The 18,737-nt window shown below is 41.3% G+C and overlaps 2 protein-coding genes across 4 annotated transcripts; one reads left to right on the top strand and one right to left on the bottom strand.

Moving 5' to 3' along the window:
• Positions 1-789: 789 nt before the first annotated feature.
• LOC101159035 (septin-5) lies at positions 790-7,020 on the top strand. 2 transcript variants are annotated; one of them, XM_004076166.5, is made up of 13 exons: positions 790-963; positions 1,301-1,323; positions 2,144-2,497; positions 2,933-3,029; positions 3,381-3,467; positions 4,262-4,385; positions 4,468-4,602; positions 4,682-4,799; positions 5,275-5,376; positions 5,453-5,549; positions 5,618-5,780; positions 6,362-6,464; positions 6,538-7,020. In XM_004076166.5, the coding sequence occupies exons 1-13, from the start codon at positions 918-920 to the stop codon at positions 6,607-6,609; spliced, it is 1,521 nt and encodes a 506-aa protein (XP_004076214.1). In that variant the 5' UTR covers positions 790-917; the 3' UTR covers positions 6,610-7,020. The 2 variants fall into 2 exon arrangements, with proteins under 2 accessions (XP_004076214.1, XP_011481559.1); XM_011483257.4 differs by lacking the exon at positions 1,301-1,323 and having other exon boundaries at positions 839-963.
• Positions 7,021-7,037: 17 nt separating this feature from the next.
• On the bottom strand, positions 7,038-18,519 carry LOC101162699 (max-binding protein MNT). Of its 2 annotated transcripts, none has more exons than XM_011483258.4 (6): positions 18,165-18,519; positions 15,149-15,737; positions 15,013-15,054; positions 14,800-14,911; positions 9,807-9,999; positions 7,038-9,735 (listed from the first exon to the last, which is right to left on the bottom strand). In XM_011483258.4, the coding sequence occupies exons 1-6, from the start codon at positions 18,427-18,429 to the stop codon at positions 8,915-8,917; spliced, it is 2,022 nt and encodes a 673-aa protein (XP_011481560.1). In that variant the 5' UTR covers positions 18,430-18,519; the 3' UTR covers positions 7,038-8,914. The 2 variants fall into 2 exon arrangements, with proteins under 2 accessions (XP_011481560.1, XP_011481561.1); XM_011483259.4 differs by having other exon boundaries at positions 15,149-15,734; positions 18,165-18,489.
• Between the last annotated feature and the right edge of the window lie 218 nt (positions 18,520-18,737).

The raw sequence follows: 18,737 nt of genomic DNA, 5'->3' as shown, positions 1-18,737 counted from the left end.
TTCAAGGTCTCTGGTGTGTAAAACAGCATTAGTTTGTTTCAGCTCTGTGATGTCTGCTTTACATTTTGTTTGTGTAGAAGACTCTGGCGCACTCAGCAGCATCCTATAGTGGGTAGGGAAACGGCAACACCTTCCCTGCTGGATGGTCAAATCTTTTTGCCATGAAAAGCAGTTTGTGGTAAATCAAGCTCCACGATGTCAGATAAAAGAAAAACTAATATGAAAAAAAACACACACATAAAAACAATGGAAATACAAGTATTCATCTGAAAACACAGTCGAGAAGAAACAGAACAAAAAATGACAACACACAAAAACAAAGAAATCACAAGTTAATTTTGCAATTATCATGTAACTATGTCAGTTTCAGTTTTATTTAGCTTCTATCAATTAGATTGCATTTCAGTCAACATATATATATATATATATATATATATATATATATATATATATATATATATATATATATATATATATATATATGTATATATATATATATGTATATATATATATATATATATATATATATATATATATATGTATATATATATATATATATATATATATATATATATATATATATATATATATATATATATATATATATACATCCAGCATCTGCAGCTGTTGAATAGAATAGAATAGAATAGAATAGAATAGAATAGAATAGAATAGAAAAGAATAGTTCCCTTCTAATTTTTCAAAAAAGCGAAAATATCATTATTGTTATTATTTTATTGTTTTCTCATAATGTTAGTCGACACCTGTATAGTAATATCAGACTGATCTTCAAACCTAACGGTGGATCTTCTGTGTTGAAGTCGTCAGTCGGTGCGTCCTCGTGCGCGCGTGCGCACGCGCACTCTCAAGGTGCGTCTCGCCTCTGATCTGAGGACAGTTTGAAACCGGCGAACACAATGCAGCACATGTCTTCTCCGGTCAGATTCCGCAACAGTAAGAAAGGTAGGAAATTATCTATCTATCAACAGTTTTAACTTCCTGACTCGTTCTTATTGGCAGGTTCAACAACAAAACCCCAAAAATCTCTGTTAGATATCCAGTTCTGTCAACCCCTATAATATAGCCAATAATTTATAGCCGACTAAGTATTTTTATTTGGTTGTTTTTCATCCGATCATGTAGTAAATGTACTCACTTGTTGTTTTTTATTTCTTTTAGGAACAATACATGTCTCTTTGCATGCACAGAAGCTCTGTTTTCGTTTGTTTTCCTGACAATGATCCATATAATTATGTCCCTATGTTGTTGTTGTGTTTTCTTTCGTCTCTGCTCAAAAAAGCTGCAACTTTCTCAGAAAAGCAGGTAGGACTTGTTTGTGAATAGTTTTTAATCGTAGTGTTTGCTGCAGTTTGTCTTAGTGTTGAAGATTTAATTCTCCAACCCCCACCCTTTCAGGGCATTAGGGTTAAGCCTGCTGCAAAGCTTTCTGGGTAATGAGAGCTGACAGGTAGTGGGATGCCAGATGAACCCTGATCAGACCACAACAGTGTGGACTTTGCAGCTTGCAGACCAACTTAGCAGTCTGTTTTGTTAATCTTTTGGAAATCGAGCAAATGCCTGTTAGCCTCATTGTTGTCTAGGGAAATCATTTCAACTTTGTCCTGAAATCAGAGAAAACTGTGTTCTGACTTGACTGTTTGTTGATCCCCTTAAGATCTTAGGCAGTTTTTTTTTGTTTTTGCTGCACCCTTCATCCTGCTTGGAAAGATGGATGACCTTTGTCGCGTTTTAATGGGATCCAAGCTCAGCTCTACTCAGTCAGGATGCATGAAGTCCAATAATGCAACTTGGGAAACAGACTTCTAATTTCTCTTTTTTGTTATTTCAGCAAAACATAAACGGACAAAGATCAGGATTTAAAAGCTGTTTATCCTCTTAGTTCCACCAACCACTAAACAGATCCAGATTCTTCCTAACAATCATGCTGACTTTTAAATCATCTAAGGTCTATGTACATGCAACACTTAATTAGATTTAAATTCAAATTAAAAACACGTCAGGTATTTAAAGTGTTGATGGGATATGTCAAAAACTCCCTTTGTAGCATTAGGTACGAATAATCACGCTCTGAATTTGTTGCCTTATCCCTGAGGAGCTTTGTGTGTTTATTCTCTGTCCCCAGCTGTCCAGCTTGTCCATAGAGGACCAGGAAGACATACAGTTCCCTTTTGCGATGAGAGATCTGCCCCCTGTCTCTCACTCGGCTGGGCAGCTTCATATGACAGACCATCACATGGCAGAGGAACCATCCAGTGAGAGATTCTCTGGCTTTCCCACGAATCCCCCTCGTCCCTGTCCCAGCCCGTGCTCGCCGAAGATTCCTCCCAGAGCGAATCCTGCTGGACTGAACTCACAGATTCCACCTTTACCCATGAGGAGTCCAGTCGTGTCTCAGGTGTCTGTGGACTGTCCACTCAGCCCGGCCTCACGACCACGCAGCCCCTGGGGGCGCTTTGATCCCTACGACTCTCCAGAGGTCAGCGCTCTCACTCTTTAAAGTACTTCTTGAAAGTTTCATTGGGGTCTAAAACTCACCTTTTTCAATCACTTTCTTTATCCTTAAATTAACTTGAACAAGATTGCAACACATATCAGCAAAGTCGAACTTGTGCATAAACCCATTTGCACCCTAAGGAGCGTGTAACCATGGGGACTGCATCCTCTATGTTTGAGTTCAGGTTACAGTTTTGTAGGTCAGATCCTTTAAATTAAAGCTACCATGATGCAGTGCAGCTCAAACGCAGGAGGCAGAGGATGTAGGCTGTGAGGGTAATCTTCTTAAAATGCTGTTTTGCATTGTTGACTAAAAACCATGAATAAGGCAAATGATAGACTGGTCATAATGTTTGCAGTTAGAATTGTTGAGAAATAAACGCAACAATTATATTTTTACTTTTGTTTTTATGAGCAGGATCAGGATAAGGAGTATGTGGGTTTTGCCACATTACCCAATCAGGTTCACAGGAAGACAGTGAAGAAAGGTTTCACGTTCACGCTCATGGTGGCTGGTGAGTTCTTCTTTGTGTATTTTAACTCTCTCTCTCTCTCTCTCTCTCTCTCTCTCTCTCTCTCTCTCTCTCTCTCTCTCTCTATCTATCTATCTATCTATCTATCTATCTATCTATCTATCTATCTGTCTATATGTTTTTTTTGTTATAGTGTGCCACAGTGGGTTGTTTCTTTATAAAATGTCTACAAAAAGAAATTGTAAATTTTTTATGTTTGAATCTAGACTATTTGGTGATTATAAATGTGTTTCAGTAACTTTAATTGATCAAATATACTGACAACATTTTTTAAATTTTTATTTTTTAAAAGATCGTGTCTCACTGAAAACTGGTCATTTTTTGCTCATCCAGGAGAGTCTGGTCTCGGCAAATCCACACTAATCAACAGTTTGTTTCTCACTGACCTCTACAAAGACAGGAAAGTTCCTAATGCTGAAGGTGAGAACTGGAAACACAGACACTGTCAGCAGAGCATTCTTTTCTCTCAAAATGTGTCTGCTGTTTTAAGAAAGAGATGGGAAAGTGACATCGATTTTAAATTGAAGCCTATTATCAAAACGTATTATACATGAGTCAGAATTCTGCTAAAACTGGGTAAAATTGACAAATAAAATACAGGAAAAAATATCCTGAAGTAAATAATTCTGACAGAGAAGGAAAGAAAATGTCTGAGTTCTGAAATACAAGTCAAAAATGTGAAGTGCTATCCTAGGCCCTTTAACATTGGGAGTTGGGTCATCTAGACCCACTAGACAGTGCGCTGAACCTTTTTTCTTCAATGATTTGTGATCTTCACTGGTGTCCATGGATTTCATGAAAACTTTCCACCTTTATCCACCTGTGTATTGGTAGGGAGAACACGTCAATGTAAGGGTGGGGTCATCTAAGACAGCACAAGGGATAAATACAGTTTTGTGGAGGGAAAAACATTTGAAATTAAAAATATGAAATTTGAGTAAAAAAATCTTTTTGTTTTTAACATATTTCTGATTTTCTTTTTCAGAATGAAGTTCACAGTCTTTCATTAAATTTAGAAATTTATGGATAGAAGGTCAGAATTTCAGAATGAAACTCGCAATCCGATTAATCTAAATGCTAGAATTAAAATGCGAGTTTTAAGAAGGAAAATGTTACAATTTCTCATCAACATTTTTTAAACGTGAATCTTATTTCATTTTGGTTCATCTATCTATTGACGGGATCTTCTCCTTTGCTAATGTATTCTCCTGCAGAACGGATCAGCCAAACGGTCGACATCATCAGACACACGGTGAGCATTGAGGAGAAAGGAATCAAACTGAAGCTGTCCATCATAGACACACCGGGGTTTGGAGATGCCATCAACAACACAGAAAGGTGAGGGTTGCCTGCACAGAGCAGGGCACGGCCCATTCACAACAGATTCACGTCTCACCAAGAGTTTCTGCATTTGCATCAGCTGGAGGCACGTGGAGGACTACATTGACCACCAGTTTGAACAGTACTTCAGGGATGAGAGCGGGTTGAACCGAAAGAACATTCAGGACAACAGAGTCCACTGCCTTCTCTATTTCGTCTCTCCGTTTGGCCATGGGTGAGCTCCCAGCAGATCCCTTGCCCATAACATTTTAGGATAACAACAGAACAAATTTGCATTTTTTTCTTTGCATCAGCCTTCGTCCTGTGGATGTGGGGTGCATGAGAGCCCTGCATGAGAAAGTCAACATAATTCCTCTTTTGGCCAAAGCGGACAGCCTGACACACTCAGAGCTCCACAGAAAAAAAATGAAGGTGCCAAAGATCAGTGAATACTCTCATGAAGGTTGTCACCGTTCTTTTAACCCTTGTGCTATCTTAGATGACCCCACCCTTACAGTGACGTGTTATTCCTACCATGACAAAGGTGGATAAAGGTGGAGAGGATTTCATGTAATCCATGGAAACCAGTGAAGATCATAAATCATTGAAGAAAAAAGGTTCAGCGCACTGTCTAGTGGGTCTAGATGACCCAACTCCCAATGTTAAAGTGCCTTGGATAGCACAAGGGTTACAGGGTGGAATTGATTATTTAACTGCAATTTCTTATGTTAATGTAAGAGCATAAGCCTCCCAAACTCTGGATTTTCTTTTCTCAGCATGGAGCTAAACTTAATGAATTACTTCCAGTAAGGCTGGACTTTATCCCTGTAATTCGTAATGCTTCATAAGCCTGCCTGAATCTCAGCGTTCCTCCATGCACAACTGCTTTGGTGTGTTCACGTTCTAGATCAGAGAGGAGATTAAAGAGTTTGGGATAAACATCTACCAATTTCCAGAGTGCGACTCAGACGAGGACGAAGACCTGAAGACACAAGAGCGGATTCTCCAGGTTCTGCAGATAATTACCTGGTTAAAAGTTCTCACTTTGTCCATACTGACAGTAATTGATGGCCTTTTCCCTGCAGGATAGCATACCGTTCGCTGTGATTGGGAGCAACATTCAAGTGGAGAGTAAAGGCCGCAAGTTCAGGGGTCGTTCCTATCCATGGGGAGTTGTAGAAGGTAGATGCAGCAGAACACTGCACGTTTTTTGTCTGCTTCTTGTGATCGTTGTGTGGTTGGGTTCACAGTAGAGAATCCGGCTCATTCGGATTTCCTGCTGCTGAGGAACATGTTGGTGAGGACTCACATGCAAGACCTGAAAGACGTAACCAGAGAGATGCACTATGAAAACTACAGGGCCCAGTGCATCCAGAACATGACGCTCATGATGGTGCAGGAAAAGAAACGCAGGTTAGTAAAGCCAGAACTCACAAATGTACATTTAATAGTTAGAACTTGATCAATTTATGCTATGAAGATTTTTGAAACAGTATTATGTCTATTTTACTGATATAGTTTTACTTTTAATTATATACCGGTACATGATTTTTCAAATGAACATAATCTGCATGTATTTTAGATAACTGATCTGCATTTACCATGTTAAATTCTAAAATATTTATGTCTATTTTTTACATAATAATTAAGTAATTCATCTTTGTTATGTACTTTATTGATACCTAAGAATTCTTAATTCTGTCTGATAAAAGTTATGAACTGGATAATGATAAATCATGTAATAAAAATGGTTACGGTAGAACAGGGGTGGGATTATATAAATTTGCTTCCTTCCACTGTCTTTCAGGCAATATTTAATGTTATGTCTAATTATCCTAAGTTTGATACATCATTGTGAGAATGTATAATTGATGATTGTATTGTTTTTGTGTATTATTCTTGTTTGATTGCTTGAAATTAACCATTTCAAATCAAATCAAATCAAATCAAAGAATAGTTCCATACTGTAGTTACTTCATGTTTATGGGTTTTAGTTTGCATGAGAGGTTTCAAGCAGGAAGAGAGGCGGAGTTCCCCTTACCGCTGGCAGCCATTGACACCGAGAAGGAGAGGCAGATCATTGAGAAAGATGAGGAGGTGGGAATTTACCCCAAACACTTCATACGTTCAGTCTCTCAGCTTCTCTAATAGTGTGTATCCCTGTCTGTAGCTAAGGAGGATGCAAGAGGTGCTGGATAGGATCCAGGAGCAGATGCAACACAGCCAGAGAGGCAGTTGTTGATTCCCTCATGGATCCCTTAGAGCTGAGAAACACGGATCACGGAGGAGGCAATGGCAACCAGGAAAAGAAAGCTGCCATGTCTGGAATGACACCCTCTCTAAGGGTGCGCATTTTTTAGAGGAACAGTTCAAAGGAAAGTGTAACAGAATTTGCAGAGTTTAGCATCATTATTTCATGCCGTGCAAATTGCTTGTGGTATTTCCCAGCATGCATCCAGAGGAAATAAGGCTGTGCAGCTGATCTGAATGATGATAAGGACTCTAGTATGTTACTTTTTAATTGTGTGCACTGCCATCTAGTGGTTGACATTTTCAACGTGTGATATTTTTGATGACGGCTTTTTGTGTGCATTTTTTTTTGTATCTTACATTTTCTGTTTTCCAACATAAAATAAAAACTGCTGTTAAAGGATGTGAAAATGAAACTCGTTGCTGTAAATGTAATAAGATTTATTAAGAATCTTCATTATTCCATCAGCATAATGCTCCATCATTATTATCATTGTTATCTTAAACAGTGGACAGTTAGATCTAAAAGGCAGCCCAAAGAGTACAGGCGATATATAACTTAAAACTTTCACCATAGGGAAAACATTTTTTTTATATTCATATATAATATCAATGTAGCATGAGGTCCAGGATTCTGCCCACATTATACAGTATTGTACATGGTCCCAAAACAACCATTAAAATAAAATAAAATAAAAAACACTTAAAAGATCTAAAATGCAACTTACATGCAAAACAAAAGAATCCAACAGAAATAAGCATTTCACTCAAATGCATTGACATGCGCACAATCACAATTTACAAAACTTTCATACTGACAAACATTACAGAACTGAAATTTAATATTAGACATCATTATTTTGTGTCAAGAAAAGAGCAACAGGATCATATTTGATTTTTTTTCCACTCCATGGCTCAGTCCACAAACTCTTTCCGTCTTCCGTCCATTATGTGTACATAATTTGCCAAAGTTTGTCACAGTGTTCAGGGAAACTGAGGATCGGGCGCAGACCATAACGTCCCAACAGGCTCGTCTCATAAATTATTTTTATGTAAAAAAATAAACTGCCAATGGCCACACACGCACACGCCATCATGCAGAGGGCAAACTGCATATAAAACTGCCATGCTACAAGGAAAACAGCATATAGTACAGAATATATAAAACATATGCTCACATTTGGACATAAAATCTACAGACAGTAGATGAAGATGGGGGGGGGGGGCATATGAGAGGTTTACAGGATGGGGAGAAGGTTGTGTGTGCACAATAAAGTGCATAAGAACACATTTTATCAGCTCACAGGAGCTTTTAAGTTTTTTTTAACCAAATTTACCAAATGCATGATGGTTTTTTTAACCATATGAACTTTACTAAAAGTATATGTTAAACGCAGGTTTCATTTTTTCAAAGAAATATGTTTTCCAGGCGTGTCACTTCCATGTACGTTCTGGGATGAGGCAGCAGGGGGCGCTGTTGCGTTGGATAAAAGATGAAAGCATGAGCGTCCTTTCAACACAGTTACAGATCAGATTTGGAACGAGCGCTCAGCTTTCTGTGGCACTTTTTGCTTGTTTACATCAAACTGCTGATTTGCAGTTCAGTCGATTTCAATATTTACTTATACACTGTTCGCTTTGATGTTTTTCTACAGAAAGTTCCCTGACCCCCTGAAAAAAGTACTTAATTTGTGCCTTCCTGATTCTCCGATTCTTACTCCGATTTAATAAATGCATTAGACATCCAATAATTATTTTTCTTAAAATCTTTAAAATGAAGCAAAAAAAGACGCACAAAAAAGGAAACTTTTCTGTCAATCTTTAGCATGTAAGTGCAATCTATTTAATACGCCCTCATTTGTTACCACATCAGTCCAACACGGAAGACAGATGGGTCTTCACTCCAGGAGCAACCATGAACAAAATCCTAAATGAATGAATAAATGAATGAAGGTTAAAGGTAACTCTTTGATGCCTGAGTGTAAAATAAGCTTATAATGTTAGTGCTTCTGTTTGCAGAGGAGTGAAGGAAAAGGAAGAAGGGTCAGAGTTCCTGCCTTGACAGTTGAGGCAAAAGTTTCATTCCTTTAAACAATGGTCTGAGCCACTGAAGCTGCTTTCGTGATTTTTGTTCTTGATAAAAACAAAAATCCTACAACACGTATATTTTGGAAAATGTTCAAAATCAGCTGCTTGCTTTTGTTTCTCAGAGATTTGACAGAAACTAGTGAGTTTCATGATCTCCAAAAGCTTTTAAAGTTCTCAATTCAGTCCATTAAATCGCTTATTTTCGTTACTCACGCCAGTTTGAGCGTGCTGACGGGAAAAGTTGGAACTGTTACCATGGTGACGGGGTTGAGGACCGTTGCCTGCCCCACCAGCTGAGTGTGTGGGGCCAGCACTGCTGTGGGCTTTCCTAGCGACTGGTTCCCCTGGCTCATCACCGTGCTGTTCACCTGGGCTCCGTTAGTGTTAGCTTGTGTATTAGCTTGAACGTGCGGCAGGGTGTGGTGGGTGAAGGTGTGGGTGATGTGGCCCACCATGGTGGGCTGGGAAACGGTCACCCCCTGGGAGTAAAGAGCCGGGAGGTGGGATGTCAGAGGTGCTCCGATGTGAGCCACCGGATGGACGGTGATGTGTCCGATGGGCTGGGCGGCTATCTGTTGGTGCGTGGCAGTGACGGGGACAGCTGGAGCGGCTGTGATTGGCTGAGGGATGGAGGAGGTGGGTCCAGGTGAGGGGGCAATGTGGGTAAGGTGTTTGTGATTGGCTTGAAGAGTATGACTGACGGCTTGGATGACTGACGGGTGGGAGACGGCGGCATGGGCAATGACTGTGGGCTGGACCTGAATTGGTGAGGGCTGGATGCGGTGTGACAGCGTTTGAGGCAGTGGGGGAGGTCCTGGGACTGGAGCTGGGGCAATGGCTTGGGGGGGAGGGAGACCAGAGGGAGAAGGGGTGCTGAGGATTCCAGACAGAGGAAGAGCAGTGTGCTGGATGGATAAATGAGGGGCGAGGAGCGGCTGCGCTTGTAGGACGGGGGGAGCTGGTTTGGGCAGGGGTATAGGAGCAGGCGTGGCGTCCTCCTCTATGTCCTGCTCAAAGTTGTCTTCCCCTTCTGTAGATTGAAGAAGAAAACTTTAGCCCCAAACCAACGAATACACAATACTGTTCTTCTCCTCCCTGTACCTGAAGCAGTGGATGTGGAGGCCTGGTCGTCTTCTGGCTGGATGGTCTGTCTGAGGACTCGGTCGATCTCCATGACATCCATGACCTGGCCGAGCTCGTTCTTCAGCTCGGCCAACCGCTGCTGCGTAGCGATCTTCTCCCTGGCCAGACGCTCCATCTCGTGCTCGTACTCCTTTTCTTTACGCTTCAGAGTCTTCCAGAAAACACACAATAACACGAAGTTCCGGTAAAACTACAGCAATCTGTCAAGTGTGTCACCTTAAAGCCAGAGTCCTATTCACCCGTAGAGGGGTGGACTCATACGGGAGGTCGTAGAGGAGCAGCTGCATTTTAAAGGGGAGACCTGGTATTTCTTGAAGCTCCCTTGTAGTTCTCATCACCCCCATCATGAAAATGGAAGGTACAATTGTCGTGCATGTGGCAAGAGTATTGTGAAGTATTTGTAAAGATAATGCAAGTATGACGTACGGGTGATGCCGTGGTAAGGTACCCTGATAGAGCATTCTAGTCATTGGTAGGGTGCGATTACTGGCTCCTTACTTGTCCGCATGCAAATGACGTGTGCACACGGTGTACAGGTCCAAACTGTGCGGAGTCGATGCTTTAACGGGCCCCTTTGCGCAGTAAGAATAAAAATAAAACGTGCTTGTGTCTTAATAACTTCACCCTTATTTACCCCCCTGTCTAAGCGTTCACTACAACCTGTCGCTCACAGCATGTCTGTAAAAAACGTGCATGAACATTTTGGCTCTATGACCGTCTATGGACGGTCTACAACCTTGATATTTCATGCAGGCATGCAGGTTGGGCCCATTATTCGCCCGCAGACAGCCCGTATCCACCCGTAAGGGCCGTTGTGACTAAGGCAGTATATACATAGAAGCAGCACTGTGTGTTTAACTGTGGATATTGTGAATTTTACAATTAGAACCAAGAAAAGATCAGCTAAAAAAAACATTAAATGTGATATTTATTCAATTCATCTACGTGGAAAATAAAACTGGCACGAAAATGTTCCTCTGAACCTTCTTAGTAAAAAGGACTCAGACTTGACATGAGTGGGAATCATCAAGGTCACCTTCCTTTATTAAATTCATACTGTCTGGTTAGGATTGGTCTCAATATTCACATTCCAGAAAAAGGACTCCTCTATAAAACAAAGGTCGCTGAGACAAACATGAGGTCTTCAACAATGCGGTTCCTGTACTGAGCCCCAGCAGCAGAAAGGTATTTATGCAAATGCAAGCGCTCACGTGCTTTCAGGGCATCATCAGCTGAGGGGCCTCTCATTTCCTGAATCTCATTTGGGGTTTTTTCTGTGTTTACTACCACAAGTCCCTGGATTTTATTACAATTCTGATGTCATCTAGTTCTTACATACACAGCAAACGTAGCTTTTGGACACAGCCCATCACACAAGCTGTAGACTGAAGGAGGTGAGATAATTGTAAAAGATACATTTGATGAAAAAAAAACGTCCAAAGTGGGAGAAAAGCTTTTCCTGTCCCCACTAAAACGTCTTTGTGACCCAGTTTCTCTGTCAGCTGACGCAGGAACACCAAACCGTTGAACAGGCTAAGGACATTAATGCGGATTACTAGAGAGGAACGAGACAGGGAAGGAGGGCAGAGAGGGGCAAGATAAAAAAAACTTAGTGGGGAAAAGAGGGCAGGAGAAGGAAAAAGAAAAAGCTGAGAACATTAATTGGTAACAAGAAACTAGTCAGATTTGTCAAGCTTTTTGTTGCATGGGCAGCAAAGACGCTTTTATTGAACCAAAACTTTCAAAGATCAGCCTGGAAGAAAAAACTCATATTTTCCATAGAGATGCAATTTGAAAAAAATACAAACATTGAACGTGAATCAAAATCTAATTTAAAAAAAAAAACACTGTATGTATTAGAAATCTGCTAATGTGCGAATAAAGTTTTAGTCTTATTGCAATGGAACTGAACAGGAGAGGTGATAGAACTTTACCACACTGGAACACATGATCCACTACAGGACTCTCACTTCAGCGAGCAAAGCCGTTTAACCTCTGCAGGCACGTGCCTGCCTCACACGCGAGCCCACTTTCCTCCCTGCTCCGTCTGATTTCACTGGCCTTTGTTCAACTTTAAAAACAAGCCAGACCCGGTGAACTGATTCCTCCTGATACGACCTCATCCAGCACTCTTCTTTACATGTGCTGCAACCAAAGGACTGTGTCCCAAAAGCGCATTGGAAACTTCACAAGTCAAGTCGAAAATGAGGCCTTTTCCTTCAAGAGAAAATAAAGGCAACTTTTTTGCAAAATAATTGTTGATAGTTTTTTTTGCATCTTTAAAGCTAAGCACAGAGCTACTTGTATCAAATCAAAAAGGCTTAATTAAGCCTGCATGTGGATCTTCTTGCACACATTCCTTAATTCTAGGGAACTTCACACAGGTCTGCTAATTATCAGCCAAGGTGGTGCAATCTGTACAGGTAGCCAGTCCACCTCAGTACTCACACCAGCTCTTGAAGGTCATTTTCAACACTGTACCAATCAAACATGCAAGTGTGTTTTGAATATTAGTAGGATGAGCTCTATACCCTCTCACTGACTGAAAACATGCAAACTCCACACAGAATGGTCACAATTTAAAGTAGGACCTCCTCGGTGAGCGATAACAGTGATAACTATCCCAGACCTTTACGTACAAAATCAGACACCATTAATTCTGCAGTAAATCACCAAGGAAACAGCTGCCACACTTAACCGTTTCCTTAGCAACCTTATATTTGAGGATCTTGCAACTTGAGCAGCAGAGATTGAAACAAAAAAACATCAGGAGCTCTGTAGTTTGGTGGAGCAGAGGGAAATCTTCAGATGTGGGTGGATGGATGCTGCTTACAGCTGTGTATATGTATTAGAGTTATCCTCCTGCACGTTGATAGACAATCTGTTCCTTTACGTCTTCCGTCTTTAGGGCCCTTCACTTTCACCCGTCTCACAACTTTGCTAATGAAGATGATGATTTCATGAGATGACCCCAAGACCAAGGCTGTCAGAAATAAGAGAAACTCCACTAGTCCGACAGTAAACGGATACTTTGATGCTTAACTGATACGTTTTGACAGCAAACTTCAATTCATTTTGGCTGATTTCATTACAAAAAAAACCAACAAGCTACACTAGTCCTTAGCACCACCTATTGCCAAGGTAACCACGCGTTCACAAGTAGAGACATCAGGGTTACACACGACAAAACGGACAAGGAGGAAAGGAAGAAGCTGATGTAACCGCTACAAATCGGCCCCATCTCTGCTGTTACCATGGAAACACAGCATAAACCTTTGTGCACGCAGCACCTGTCACTCCCTACCTCCCCCACCACCATCTACAGGTGCACAGCAGAATTAGCCATGTGCTCGGATCTCACATGGCTGCAGGAGACGGAGCCCGAGGTTTACAGATTTACGTGATGAGAGGCGCTGAATGAAGAAGGGAAGAAGAGGGGGGGGGAAACAGAGGTATGGGTTTCAAGCGGACTTGGTTTATGACTGGAGTTAAGTGTCCCATAAACCCTCCAGCACATCCAAACACCAGCAAAACGCAGCCCTCTTTCAGAGAATGTGGATACAGCAAGTTAAAACCAGAGGCATGGAAACCATGCTCCCTAAAAAGGGCTTTTTAATGCCCCACATACCCAGAGCATCACCAAAACACGCAAATATTTAACTGTTAATGCGTGAGCCTGTTTACATAAACAAAACTTTGATAAACAGGAGTGATGAGATGAAGTCATTAGCTAATCTAACGCAATCTGATAAAGAATTATCTTTGGCCTGTGGGTTTGTGTCTGATAAGATGTTTCTTTGGAGCATCTGTATAGAGAATGAAGAAAGACTGAACACTTTCCTGCTAGTTTCTATGCCCGTTGCACTGTTTATTCTCCATAAAGAGAGAAACCACCATACAACCACCATCTGCTTCAAGACCACTGTGTGGCCCTCACCGACTTACAAGATAAGAATGATGTTTTTTTTTTACATGCGAACGTGCAAAAACATAGAGACAATGTATGGAAATTGTAACCATATCTAGGTGCGCAACTTAAATTCTTTTAAAAATAAGATACCAATTGAAGTTGCTAACTTGACCGCTTGAATAATCATCTTTATGGAACAATAATTTAAGCTTTCCTTTGATTGCATCTTAATTTTCCCAAATCTTATTGATTTATCCCCCTTATAAATACTAATTTATAAAAAAGGTAGAAGACATATTTCACTGCAGTAAATTCAATTAATGTGGTTTTCCTCATGAAGCAAAAGTACAAAATTTCATCCTTAGATGCTTATGAACATATCTAACTTTTATCCATTTTAGTTTTGCACGAAATATGGCCTCAGATGTTCTGTGCTGATTTCCCTGTGGGATTCTGCTCCCAGTCTTTGCTTTGCACAAGTTTCTCCATCTCAGCTTTATTTAGCTCACTCCTCCAATTTTCCATTGCGCATTTCACTGAACCTAAAATATCAAAGCTTCTACTCCATAAAAAAAGGAATCACTACCGAGATTGTAGCTCCAAGCTCTAATTAATTTTTGCATAGGAGCATAAAGTCTTATTTCCGTCTGCTTCTGTGTGCTGAAAAATCACCTCTTCACACTTTAATGACACTTTCTGCAGGGTATGCCTCCGTCAAAGCGTCATGTGCAATGTTAGATGTCTAGACAACAGAAAGGAGGAAAAAAGATGACAAAATTCTTGATGTGCTCCAATTTAAACATATCTGATCTATTAATCAGTCTGTCGTCTGTACAGCCAAAGAATATTAATATAGTTAAAACACAGTTTTATACATTCTTAACAGAAATAGTCACTTGAAATTTTTGTATTTTTGAAATGCCAAAACACTTAGCAACTCAATATCTACCAGATATAATAAAACACAAAACTAGTGTTTCACACGATGTGGATTAAGAGGATTTTCTACAAACCAATGAATTGTAGACAAACCATAGTTACCTGTATGTAGCGTAATGCACTCCGTAGTACACTGAGGTTGGATGTTTTCTTCTCATCCACATTCGGAACATTCTTCTTCAACGTCTCGAAGCACTCCTTTAGGTGTGCTCGCCTGGCGAACCAGTCAAGAGATGATACAGATTGAATATAACATCTTCAGGACAGCTTTAAACAGACAATAAATGTATATGTGAGGATTTTGTCGGGGCTCACCTGTTCTTTTCTAGCTTGTTGTGCACCTCTCTGGTCCCCGCACTGGAAAGACACAAAAATGCTCAAATATAAATACTGATGAAATAAGGTTTGGTTGTTGGTTGCATTATATGCACACACCCCCAAAGAAACTGACCCTCCTGGTCTCCTCTTCCCTTCCAAACTCCTCATGTCTTCTAACGGCACGCCATTAGGACGTTGCTGGCATGGCGGCGGAGCTTGGCGGGGCACCAGTGCATGATGAGTACCAGAACCGTTAGTGTTGATTGGTCCTGGGAACTGGATCTGAACTTGAGGCTGTGATAGACCGGACTTTACATCAAAAAGCTGTTGAGCACCTTCCACTTTGATTTGGGGGGAGCACACTAGGTGATGAGGCGTCTGCTGCTGCAGCTGGGGGGGCGAGGAGGCGTCCTCTTTCTTGACCGGTGGGGGGCTATTAAGTGACGTTGCGGCGGCAGCTATAGGTGTTGAGAGAGGTAGGGGCGGGACAGAGGGTGTTGCGGTGACGACTGGGACCATTGGGATGACAGCAATGGGGACTTGAGAAGGTGGAAGAGAGGGAGCTGGAGGGGCAGTAGGGTGATGTGTCTGTTGACTGTGGGTGTCATCACTCCAAGCAATATGGTTGGTTCTCACAGGCTGAGGCGAAGAGACAATCTCTGCACGGCCCGATTCAGCCTCTGTGGCGATGAGGTCCATCTCTTTACGTTGCTCTTTGTCTGCTGGAGAAGGAAACGAAGGATTAAGAAATAACTGAAGTACAGCAAAAAAAAGCATTCTGGATGCATTTACTTAATGCTATACCATTATGTTAGTCAATTCTAAAATGTCTGTGTACACGATAAAAAATGAAGTCATCTGGGGATCAGACAGCATGCAAGGAAAAAAAAGAAACTCAAATATAAGCGTCTCCACGTGTTTCCTGAACACCCCTCAGTCTCCTCTGTGATTGGACTCTTCCACCACTCAGCGGGCTCCTGACACAAGCTTTGTGAGGAAGCCTGACCAACTGCAGAAGACTGCTGTAAAAGTGCAACTAGGTCAACTGGAGTTGGAACCCAATTGGGTAAAAAAAATGAAACCACGTTCTCCTGCACCCAAAGGCAAAATTTAAAAAAAAAATTAAAGGGGGGGCGTGTTTGTATGCAAAAACATAAGGGACCGACTTATTCAGCACGTAGATAACATACACCCTAACATCCAGCCCAAAGGGAAGTGGAAAGCCTCGTTTCCATGGAAACAGCAGCTTTGAAAGGAACATCCTAGGGATTCCTTTAAACCTGAGCAACCCAGCACACACAAGCAAATTCTAAAAAAATAACACAACATATGATGGATGTATGGCAGTCCATAAAGTAAAACTGCTGTGTGTTCTACATAAGACTCCAAACCGCAGATATGCGATTTCTGCCTACATAGGAAAACTGCTATCCCAGAAACCGCCAAGAAAGTGCTTTGAGCAGCAGAAAAAAAAAAACATTTCTGCACTGGTAGCCTTGTACATCTTTATGTATACTTTAAACCTGATAATGAACTGAATTTACATGTTCATCAATCTTTTGGCAAAATAAAAATTAGCCTTGAACTGATAACTTTCAGTATAACCAGGACAAATGATTAGATAAAATGGAAGCAGCGTTTTCAAAGGCGGATGAAAGAATAAGCAAAGTTTTAGTGAAATTTTAAGCAGCCACTGAAATTCTTGCAGCATAGGAATTTCTCCTAAATTAAAAATTTTTAGGAAAAAATGCTCATACCATTACCCAGGAGTCAATCTTCTAATATAAATCAGGTAAAAAATATTTTGTACCAAGTATTAACTACCTATTATCGGCACAACACTGTTTATTGTAAAATTATAGTAAGTAAATACACTAAAACAATGGGGGGGGGGGTGTCATTGTTTCTGCTCTGGCTTTAGTGTCTGAGCTTACCTTACTATATATATATATATTTTTCTAAGAATTGGGACATTCATCCAGATTATTGAATAAATTACGTCATTTGTAAATAATCTAAAATTAACTACTTTTCTTAAAAATGACCAGACCAGTAGACACATAATATCATAACTCTGCCGTCTAAACCAAGACAACAAATTACATAAGGTTTGTATTTAAAAAGTGGGCACGCGCTGTGTCTCCTACCCCCCCCCCCACCCCCGTCAGCGGGACTGTCTGAATGGTAAAGGGCGGAGATGAGAAGGGAGTGTCGTGAGTGCGTGCAAGCGAGCCAGCGTGCAATAACAGGAAAGGCGGGGTGGTGTGCACGTGGTAGTTGTGGGAGGATCCGAGCACGCGGTAGGGTAGGCAAGCGGTGAAGGGGGAAGGGGGGGCTGGACACGTCATCGAAGGGCAAAATAGGCGAAAAATATGATAAAATAAAATAAACTAGCAGTCACCTTTTAACAAGTCAGTCAAGTGACAGAAATACTATCGAACTAAGATGTAAGCAGAGGATAAAACTTGTTTTTTAGATGATACACAATGAAATTTAAGTTAGTCCGAGTCTGCGCGCCAAGGTCCGCCCCAGCCCGTGTGTGTCATGAGTTAGCTGAACAATGTCAGGGTATTATGTAAAGAGCTGCCTTCGCTCGCCACCGCCCCACCGGGGTGCTCGACGGACAAAAACAATTGGCCTTTTTGTTAAAAAAAAGAAATGCATATTTTTTTGAAATTAAAATTCACAATTAATAATTATGTTTTTTTAAATTAAGTTTATACCTAAAATACGTGCATATACGTTACATATATAAAGTACACATTTGGGGAAAAACTAGGACTGACATTTGAAAGGGCTGCTGCTGCTGGCAGAAACTCTCTTCCGCAGTCAGTCACAGGACTATTGAAACTAACGCACATACACATGGGCGCGCGTGCGCGCGCACACAGCGGGCGCGCAAAATAGTTCAAAAACATCTCGAACCGTTTCCGCACTGAGTGTTGGTTAAGTTTGCACGTAGAGGCCATCTGCTCGTGATTCCCAACGACACTTCATGTCCGTGGATGCACGCTGACGCGGGCTGGTTAAAATGCAAACCCTGTCGCAGCTAATAACGGAAACTAGTGCCTTAATGCCGTGAAACACTAAAGCACGCGCCGTGTGTACTGAAGACTTACCACAATGCAACACCCTGCTGTTTAACTTACCATGCTTGATTTGTTGCTGCTGCTGGGCTTGCCATTCTAGGTATCTGGCAGCCTCCAAAAGTGTTTCGATACTCATTGCGCGTAAACCGTCAGGGCAGGGGACCCGGTGGCCAGGGACGCGGAGGAAAAAGACTGAGCTGTCCCGACAGAAAGGGCCGTGTGCACGGGTCACTGCCGCACCACCAACGCGGCCCCCCCTCTGTGGGTTTCCTGAGAGGAGAGGAATAATTCCTAAAGCAGCCAAACAGAAAGTAAATCCTCGCATACGTAAAAATTAGGATCGCAACAAGATGGCGATGCGAACACGGGAATACTCACAACAAGGCGAGTCATGTTCTCGTTAAGTCCCGCCCATTCGAGATTCCTACCACGCCCAGTTACTACGGCTAAAACCAAAGCCCGGCGACGGAGTTAGCTTTGCTCCTCCGCCCAGGGAAGAATTTCAATGACTAATAAGTCCCCGATTTAACACAGATTTTACCGATTATGTCAGATATGTTTAAAAAAACAAACAGAGAACCTACGAATTGTCATATCTTTTAAATAAACGGGATTGTTTTTTTCCGCTGACGT

Source organism: Oryzias latipes, chromosome 14 (genome assembly GCF_053564925.1).
Source record: "Oryzias latipes strain Hd-rR chromosome 14, Olatipes_Hd-rR_3.1".
Lineage (NCBI taxonomy): Eukaryota > Metazoa > Chordata > Actinopteri > Beloniformes > Adrianichthyidae > Oryzias > Oryzias latipes.
This window is presented reverse-complemented; position numbering and strand designations above follow the sequence as displayed.